This window comes from Lygodium microphyllum, chromosome 20, assembly GCF_053477565.2.
Source record: "Lygodium microphyllum isolate KBCC chromosome 20, Lygodium_microphyllum_v1.1.10, whole genome shotgun sequence".
Classification (NCBI taxonomy): domain Eukaryota; kingdom Viridiplantae; phylum Streptophyta; class Polypodiopsida; order Schizaeales; family Lygodiaceae; genus Lygodium; species Lygodium microphyllum.
In genome coordinates, this window is record NC_141154.1 from 80,670,044 (window position 1) to 80,679,922 (window position 9,879).

The 9,879-nt window shown below is 41.3% G+C and overlaps 1 protein-coding gene and 1 pseudogene across 1 annotated transcript; both read right to left on the minus strand.

Annotated features, from left to right (window-relative positions):
• Positions 1-636: 636 nt before the first annotated feature.
• On the minus strand, positions 637-3,615 carry LOC148019066 (uncharacterized; annotated as a pseudogene).
• LOC148019067 (uncharacterized) lies at positions 3,355-5,867 on the minus strand. Its single transcript, XM_087701297.1, has 4 exons — positions 5,436-5,867; positions 5,289-5,345; positions 4,953-5,194; positions 3,355-3,532 (listed from the first exon to the last, which is right to left on the minus strand). Exons 1-4 carry the CDS (start codon positions 5,562-5,564, stop codon positions 3,355-3,357), a joined length of 606 nt encoding a protein of 201 aa, XP_087557423.1. The 5' UTR covers positions 5,565-5,867.
• Between the last annotated feature and the right edge of the window lie 4,012 nt (positions 5,868-9,879).

Consider the following 9,879-nt stretch of genomic DNA (forward strand, 5'->3'; position numbering starts at 1 on the left):
GTCAATTTATTTGATTTCACAAAATATGGAAACTAGATATGCTAAATGAGAAGTAATCTTGAAACCTTAAAGTGGAAAAATCACCCACTTTTATTGAAATTCATTCCCCCATTAGAGTACTACAAGTGTATGGATGTAAAAAGGCATTCATCCAAGTTTAGATTATAAGATTTAGACATGATGTATTATGCTATTTAAAGCATAGAAATAATGGGAGTATATTTGCATTAACCCTAGTTGGCAATATACAACTAAAACATGTAATATAATGTTTAGCATTGCTCTATTAGAAGTTGCATGCTCAAGGGCTTAGTTGAATTTATTCTTTGAGTATTTTCAGGTTTTTAAAACTTGGTTTGCCAATCCCACCAATGGTTCTGAAGAAGCATTAAATTTTAATGCGATAGTCTTTTCATGAGCATGTGATTAGAGTTTCACCATTTTTGGACATGAATAGATATTGCACCACGAAGGAATGAAAACCTAGGATTTAAGCTCACACACTCACAACACTGAAGCAACACTCAAAGTGGTAGGCTACAATTCCATTGGCAAATCTCACTATTTTTGCACAAAGGTGCAAGTGAAAGTGTTCATAGGGTTGGTAAAATAGGAATGAGCTAAATGGACATTACAGAAGAAAAATAAATTTTAGCTATATGGCCATTATTCCAGGAAAAATAGATACTAAATTTGAAATTAAACTTGGAGCGGGGAATGGAAAGAGAAAAAGGGGCTTAGTGTTGTAGCAACTTCTTCACCATAGTGCTCTATTGGCTAGTTGCTAGAAAAATATGGAAGGATCAGGGCAAGTATTAGTATTGTTACAAATACCATCATTAGTTGGGTAGAGCCACTAGAATTGGTACTAATTGATCTAGTACAACGATCATCAGTATTACAGCTGGTTGGTGTTACTGTGATCAGGTGTGGGAGCGTCTTCGGAAGCTGAAATTGATGTCGAGCAAGTCGTCCATATGATCGCTGTTATCAAGAAGCCAGTCCTGAAGGGCTTCTTTAAGTTGTTGTATGCCAGGTGTCAACGTCTGATTGCAGGATGACTCCACGGATGCGTTGTCACGCGGGAAGATGGGAGAGGCAACGGATGAGGACGCAGTATCCAAGAGCAACTCCTGGAGGTCATTCATGGCGCCACCGTTGATGATGTCACTGATGGTCTGCTCGAGTAGCTCGCCATGAATGATCTCTGCCTGTTGCTTCACGTGATCATGACTGCCATCGCCTGTATCAGTGACAGCACCTATATCATTTTGCTGCGGCGCCAGAGCCGGGCTTGCATTGATCACGTTCATGTTCTCGCTGGCGGATGAGTATACATCCGGCCCGCTTATGTTGCGAATATTCTGGTCTAACCTACCATTATCGATCAGGTCTAACTCACTATCGATCACGACCCCATCCAGCCCGGCATGATCGTCATTCTGGGAGTCGTCAATCATACTGATTATATTTTGCTGCTGTGATGAGGCCATAGCCAGGCCGCCGCTGGCATTAATGAGGTTAATCGCATCGGTGCTGGGGGAGAGTTGCAGCGCAATCAGACTGGAATTTGCAGAAGGGTTACTGAGAGGAGATACATTAGGGATGAGGCTAGAGCCGGAATGGAAGCTACTCCAATCGGATTTAGGCAGATTCGCATGACTCCTCGCATATGTCGACTGCTTGCCGGATAGCCTTGCTTCTGCCTCCAGCCTCGCCATCTCCCACTGAGCAAGGTGGCTCGCTGTGTCTCTTCTAATATATGTCTTCCAGTTCTTTGCCGCGTTGTCCTGATTAATGTGTCGGGCACTACTTATACCTGCTGATTTACTGCTCATGCTGAGTAATCTGTGCTGCTGTGGTAACTGCCATGTATTCTTTGCGGTAGGGTGATTAGGGGAGTGATTAAGGGACTGCTTATTTTTAGTGGAGGAATTAAAGTTCTCGATCGCACTACTGATCTGGCTGTGCGTAGCGTCTGAGAAGTACAGCCCCAGGTTACGCAGCCTCTTTTTCAGCACTGTGTTCCAATAGTTCTTGATCTCATTGTCCGTCCTCTTGGGAAGGTGGGAAGCAATGAATGCCCACCTGTAAACAGCAGATCAACAAAACAGTTGAAGTTTGACACTCGGTGAACAGTTTCTGTTGATTGCCTTGAGAATCTTGTAGCCTATTGATTGTTATGGAATGTTGGCAAAAGCTTCGTTAGGGCAGGACTTAGGGCTCAAAATCCAGAAGAGGTTCATTAGGTTCAGGAATTAGGGCTCAGAAACCAGAAGATGTTCATTAGGGCAGGGCTTAGGGGATTCTGAGGACTTGGGGCTCACAATTCAGAAGAGATTCATTAAGGCAGGACTTGGGGCTCAGAATCCAGAAGAGGTTGCTGAGACTGGAGAGTTCAGAAAAGCTTGTTGAGAAATTATTTGTAATGCCTTAGCTAGCCTTGACTTGACACCCCTCCACTGATTCACATATTCCAATAGCTAGATCAAGCCATAATTAGTGAGCTAATGAACATAATGGCAGCGCAGCTATATGGTGATGCACTGATGAGATTACTATTAGTGAGCACTAGAATCAAATCTGCAATCTTTAGCCTACAATTTGATATTAGTACCAGTATGAAGATCAGTGTAATTGCTGACCCTTACGCTAAAAATCACAATGATGGAGGTTTACTGATGATTGAGTGCTCACTTGTTGCCTACAAGGCCATGTAACTGGATGATTTTTTGCTCTTCAGAGGGAGTGAAACCCCCCCCCGTACGATGTCAGGTCGGAGGTAGTTGGTCCAACGGAGGCGGCAACTCTTGCCGCACCGGAGGAGGCCTGCATCATCATGATCATCATAAATCCACATAAGCAAGGAGACTATCATCACCACCACCATCATTATAATTTTAGTCATTAGAAAGGAGAAATAAGTCTCATTGGGGCAATGAAAGATAAACTGAACTTATCATGAGATTAAAAGAAATAAATAGCCACACCTCTCTCTCTCTCTCTCTCTCTCTCTCTCTCTCTCTCTCTCTCTCTGTGCCTGCCCCCTCCCCTTCAACTTACCGCATTTCTTTGGTAGAGCTTGCCAGTTGCCGTGTCCATACTGAGAGATGAAGGAGACGAGCTTCTCGTCTTCTTCTGGCTCCCAAGGGCCTTTCTTTACCCCTTCCGACTTGCGGCAGCACGGGCTGCGCCCCATTCTTATCTTCTAAGGTCCTACTTAGTATGTATATCACTATACAATATTAGCCCCGATGATGACAAGACATACACTTGTTGCACTGCTCAGCAAAATAGCTTGCTCATGCCGACACAGAGAGAGAGAGAGAGAGAGAGAGAGAGAGAATTGGCTAGCTAGCTTCTACTGTGGCGTAACTGGTCATGCCGCAGCTGCAGAAGACTGGAGGGGTCTCTAAGAATACCTTCTGAGCTCTCCCGAGTGTCTCTTCTCTGCTTCTTAAATGCCTCATCGGTGCACATTTGCCTGGCTGAGTGCGCCCAATATGTTGCTCGATCTCGTGTGTCTAACGACCTATAAGCACATGTCAAGTTGACAGCGTCAATCTACATTCTCTCTCTCTCTCTCTCTCTCTCTCTCTCTCTCTCTCTCTCGCTGTGTAGTGTCTCTCATTCGCCATTCATCACTGTAATGAGATCTTATGGCTTTGGAAGTTCATTATCTTACTCGCCCTTTACTGAAAAAGGATGCCTCCAGGCAGCCCTCAAATTTGAAGGGTACCATGACTTTTCTTTTTGAAGGGCAAAAATGAGTCTGCACTTCAAAAATGATGGCTAAAAATAAGGGTTAACTTTCATTAGATAAGTACATTTTTTATGAGCATTTCTAAGTTGAAGGATGCTTTTTAAAAGTTTACTTCAACTCTCATATATTGTAGTATAAGACTAGAATAGTCGAATCCACATATAACACAATTAAAGTTGGATTAGATTATATATGCACTTACAAATTGACTTAAATAGACTTTTTAAAGCACTTACAAATAGACTTAAATACATGAAAAAGAGAGAACATGTATATTTGATATCATATAAATTTAGGTAAGCTGCCAAAAAAATGTTAAAGATCATTACAAAAAATTTCTATTGTCGTAGTACTCATAAGAGGGCATGTACATTGCATATCATATAAATTTAGGCCCCTCCCCAAACATCCCATGGGAAATCCGATCGGGATGGTCGATAGTGAAACTCCCAAATCAGTCTATCCTATATTACCTCATTCTTTGGATACTCTTTGTTCTAGCATCTTCCAAGCATTTTTGGCCCGCAAGTTGCCAACAAAATGTTAAAGTGATTACAAAAGGTTCTTGTACAATGCCCATGACATAGTATAATATCCAAAAGTTATTGTTGTTACTTCTTATGATGCCCCTAAAGCTTGAGTGCGTCTCACCTTCATATTTTTCCATACCTCAAAAATCAAATTCCAATCTACTTCTTCCAAGTTTTCTGGAGAAGAAAGAGACATGAACATGAGCATATCTAAAGTGGTGAGAGATAAACATGATCTCTCATCACTTTTAACACGATTCTGTTTTGAAAACCCTCTTTCACAAGCAGCTGAACTTGCAGGTAGGACTACCACAATCTGCCATAACTTGTACAAAGCAGGAAACATTTGCATCCATTCTATTTCCCCACCACATTGTCTCCAAGCTTCAAGAAGTCCCTTTGAGGGATAGGATTCAAAGAGATATAGAACAAATCTTTGCAACTCACCTTCACATTGCTCGGGCTGAATCAAAGACCTCTCTCCTTTACCAAATTTCTCGCAAAGCTGAGAGAGATATTGTCGAACTGATTGGCCTCAAATTTGTGGATCTTTGGAATAGTTTTTAGGAGAAAATAGCTTTGCTGCATTGAACAAGTGATGATCTTGAAACCTTTCATCAAAGTTGATTATCAACCTGTGAATAAAAGCCTTTGCTAACCATGTACATTCATCAAAAGTGATCTCTTGTGCTTTGCCCACTAATGACGTGAATTGCAACACATGTAGATGTATAACACCTTCTTTGTCTTTCACTGAGAACAATCCATTGTTTGTTGCCTTAATGAAGCTAGTTAAGTACTTAGATCCATTTGCAAATGTATCAGTCAAATACCAACCCTTCAAGAGATTGATAAGCACATCTATCTCTCTTCCAATCATTGTAATGTCACAATCATTTTCCTGAAATTTTTGGCTCAATACATTAGTTTCTTTAAGTACATCTGCCATGAAATGAATAATAAATAGCAATTGAAAATTTGTTGCTTTTTTATACATTGCTGGATACTTTGTCTTCCAACATTCCAACAATATAGGCAGCACTTTTACCAACCTACAATGACAAAACAACTAAGTTTTTTAAAAAACAAGAATAAAATTAGAATTAATCTAATCTAAAGCTAATAACTAATCAAATGTATACCTTTTCATGACATTTCCACGCGACAACCATCTCACACCATGAATTCTCATTATCTCGTAATTTCTTGGTAAAAAGGCAAGCATGAGCTTGCTCACTTCGGCTCTTCGAAGAGACGAATTTCCTATCCATTCTCGAACTTTGTTAGCAAAGCTATCCACATAGCTAATCTCTGCAAAGCATTCACATGTATCTTTAACTACAAGTGCTTCCTTATGGGCAATACAATGTACCCCAAGCAAATGTGGTACATCCTTGCAAAGCTTTGCAAATAATCCAGATCTTCTTCCAACCATAGACGCAGCACCATCCGAGCCCATAGCAACCATCTTAGAAAGTGGAAGATCTAATTGATGCAGCACTTTCATAATGCCTTCATACATGGATTGAGCCTTTCCATCATCAATACCAATGAGTTTCACAAAGGAGGTTTTAGGAGAGCCTACATCACCATCCTTTAAGTATGTGATATAAAGGATGAGATGCTTCTCAAACCTTCTATCAGTGCTTTCATCTACAATGATAGAAAAAAACGGACTGCGCCCAATCTCCTCCTTAAGTTGTTCCCAATATACCATATACATGGCTGAGAGAAAATCTTTTCCAGAGGATGGATTGATATAAGCTGAATACTCGCAAGAAAGAGGCATGCTAGGAGTTTTCATATACATGAGAAATTTACATTCATCTTCAAATGCTTCTAAAGACATGTCCTTTATGGCAACCCTATACATGATTTGTATAACACTAATAATTCTACACTTCTCATTGTCTACCATAAGTTCCACATGCTTTTCAATATGCTTTACATTTTCACCAGCCATAAAGCTTTTGCGCTGAACTGCTAACTTATGCAACTCGGAGGCATTATGGATAGCCAATGCTTGCTTTTGAATGGTAGTGCTACCTTTTCCTCCAAAAGGATTTGACATGTTCAATGAAGTGCAAATTGAGCACTTCACTCTCTCCTTCCCCTCTTCATCCAAGATTGAATAAGACCAAGGATAGAGAAGCTTCCACGAGGATACATAGCTACGAACATATACTCTCTTTTTCCCATTAAGAATACCATTTGCACTTTCATTCTCTAAACATTCTGCATTTGGAAAAGTAATCCCAATCTGCTCAAGCAATCTTTGACGCTTATCCTTTTTAGGCGTTCCCATCCTAAAATAACATATCAACAAGACTTTAAAACTAACATGCATGTAGCACTTGATATGCATACATCCACTCCTTTCTTTACATTTTGATCAATTTAATAGTGTGGATGAAGTTGTAGAATAGAGAGCTATCATTAATAAATCATATTCACTTAATATCACATAAAATAGAGCAAGCTTACCTATTTGCTTACTTATATATACAAAAAATAGCACAAACACCCAATAATCACACCAAAACCTAAAAAGTGACATGAAACTAATTAACATATGCATCCAAACATGCATTCAAATTATCAAAAAAAAAATAGCACAGCCACCCCATAATCGCATTCAAATAATGTATTTAATTGAAACTGAAGCAAGTTAATTCTATATTACATGTATCTAAACACAACTCAGAAGATCAATGACTTGAGTAGAATCAAAAATCACAAGTCAAAAAGCTTGAAACTAAAATAAGCTAATTGTAGACATGCTTGAATATGGAATAAATTGAGGTGTTAAGCACACATTTTTTTTTCAATGTCTTATACAATTGCCACAAAGAATAGCTAGCAAATGTAATAAGATAGTTACCATATTCAATGCATGCTACATAGTCTACATTGTTCAATCTATGCCTAATCTTATCCATGGCAATACCTACCAACTGGCAATCGTATTTTGTAATGCATGGACTTGCATTGAGAAGGAACTTATTTCTATGTCTCTCCACACAACTCTTCAAGGAGCAATTAGCATCTCTATTTACTAGCATAGGTATAATAAAACCATTGGATTTGTGATGAAAACTCTTCAAGTGGCAACTGTGGTTTCTAGTGAGTCTTCAGTGCTAACATCTTGCATTTACCACCATGTTTAAATGTGACTCAACTAGAATTTGTGGTTAGGAAATCATTATTATGTTCTCTTTCATGGGATTTGCATAGCAAGATAAATTAATTCAAATTTCACCATCTTTATTTTCAGCATAGCAAGATAAACATAGCACAATGACTACAGCACAGCTCTATTTCTGCATTATAATCTATTGTTCTTGCTCATCCAAATTTGCAGGTTTCATTTCTATGCTTATGATATTACAAGACAGATTATAACCAAGAGATTCACCAATGCTTGATACATGGCACTCCCAATAAGGACAAACACACACAAATTTGCAAAACAAAGTTTCAAAATCCTAACCCAATTTACCTCATCAAATTCGACAATACTAGACTTGGAAGTTTGATGACTGGAGAGGTAGAGCTGAGTCTCCAAGGTCAGGTGGCAAGTCGAGTTGTGAGAGAGAGACTTGGGGACTCGGGAGCCCAAGTCACAGCCTCCAGGGCCCAGGCCGCAGCCTCTAGGGCCAAGCGAGAGAGAGAGGGGGGAGCCCAGGCCACAGTCTTCAAAGCCCAGGGCTTAGACTGCCAGCCGCCAGCTGAGTAGAAGCCTCCAAGGGGGAGGCCAGGCCGCAGCCTCCAGGGCCCGAGTGAGGGGAGAGAGACAGAGCCCGTGCGAGGGGGGAGAGACAAAGGGACTCCCGAGTCCCAACCGCAGCCTCCAGGGCCGTCTTCAGGGGAGCGAGGGCAGGGGCCACTGGGCCAGTCCGCCACGGCAGGGGCCACTAGGGAGAGAGACAAAGGGACTCCCGAGTCCCAACCGCAGCCTCCAGGGCCGTCTTCAGGGGAGCGAGGGCAGGGGCCACTGGGCCAGTCCGCCACGGCAGGGGCCACTGGGCCAAGACTCCAGTCCGCCACGGCAGGGGCCAGGCTCCAGTCCGCCACGGTAGGGGCCAGGCCCGAGGGGTCACGGCGCATGCCCTGCGGCCCTAGGGATTAGGGCTCAGTCAAAGGCTGAGAGCCTTAAAGGAATCAGGGCCCAGGCCCCAGGGACCATGGCCCAGGCTTCAAGCGAGAGGTTCTAGAGTCCATACTTCAACGAGAGGGCTTCAAGCGAGAGGGTCTAGACTTCAGTGAGAGGCTTCAAGCGAGAGGGCTTCAGCGGCTCATCTCAAGGCTCAAGCCTTCAAAGTTCAGGAATCAAGGGCCAGGGCCCAGGCTTCAAGCGAGAGGGTCCAGGACTCCAGGGTCTCGGGAGACAGTGAGAGCGAGGCCTCAGCCCTCAAGGCTCAAGGACATTCCAGCCTCCAAGCTCCAGCGAATCAACGATGAAAGAGCGAGAGGGAGACTCGAGAGGACTCAAGTCTCAGGAGGAGAGACTTGAGAAATTAGGAGGAGAGGACTTGAGGAGGAGAGACTAGAGTCTGAGACTTGAGAAATTAGAAAGTGCCCGCTGGCGAATGGCCCTTGAGGCTTGGCCCTTGGGCCTTGGCCCTTTAAAGTTTAGGTACCGACTCCACATGGCACAGGAATTTAAGGATTTTGGAAGGTGGGCACTGGGTGCACGGTTAAATTTTAATTTTCAATAACCAAATTTATTATTTTGGAAGGTGGGTGACAGCCTACAGGTGTACCGTGTACCCCATAGTAGAAGTCTAGAACTTAGATTCTAGAGACTAGAAGTCAGGATTCCAATTTCCAAATCTAATTTTTCAAAATTAAAATTAAAATTTAAACTTATTATTAGATTTTAAAATTTTATTTGAAGGGTGTCTTCGAAATGCACCCTTCTTTTGAAAAGTGTACTTGTTTTTTACATTTCTCTCTGAAGGCTGATTTTATTTTTCAACTTTCCTTTGAAAATTCATAAAAGGTTTAACACTTCAATTGTTGAAGGTCATTCTCATGAAAAGCCTTTTTTTTGAATGTCACATAAGTTGTTAGGCTTCTAGAGAAGGGTCAAAACCCCTTTGAAGGGCATTGCAACCTTCAAATTTGAGGGCTGCCTCCAGGCTCCAAGTTCCAACTTTCAAAGGCCCCGGCCCCAGGGCCCTACCTTTAGGTTTGGAAGGTCGTAGAGAACTCTCTCCTTCTTAACGAGATGGAAAGGTTTTAAAGGAGCTCTCACATTTAAGGTATTTTTCTAAAGTTATTACCTTTTTCTCTCTTTCTTTGGAAGGGTCCATATGTATTATCTAGAATTGTTATCTCTTTTTTTAAGAGACTGGAATGGTACATAACTATTTTTCTTTTCATTTTGAAAGCTTGAAAAGAGCTCTCTCTCTCTTTCTCCATCAAAGTAAAACTGAAAGTAATTTATAAAGATTGTAATGTAATTAATAAAATGTATAATATAAAATACAAGCTATACATACAATCTCTTTCATGTATTAAACTTATAAAATTTCATGTATATATAAAGTTGGTACTAACTGGACCTCACAAAGAAGTTCAAAT

Bases quoted from the DNA above. Each gene is read 5' to 3' on its own strand.
- LOC148019067 (XM_087701297.1), bottom strand. From the start codon at position 5,564: ATGGATAGGAAATTCGTCTCTTCGAAGAGCCGAAGTGAGCAAGCTCAT. The intron at 5,346-5,435 runs GTATACATTTGA...TTGTCATTGTAG, and splicing joins CGTGGAAATGTCATGAAAAG to GTTGGTAAAAGTGCTGCCTA. The intron at 5,195-5,288 runs GTATAAAAAAGC...CAAAAATTTCAG, and splicing joins AAGACAAAGTATCCAGCAAT to GAAAATGATTGTGACATTAC.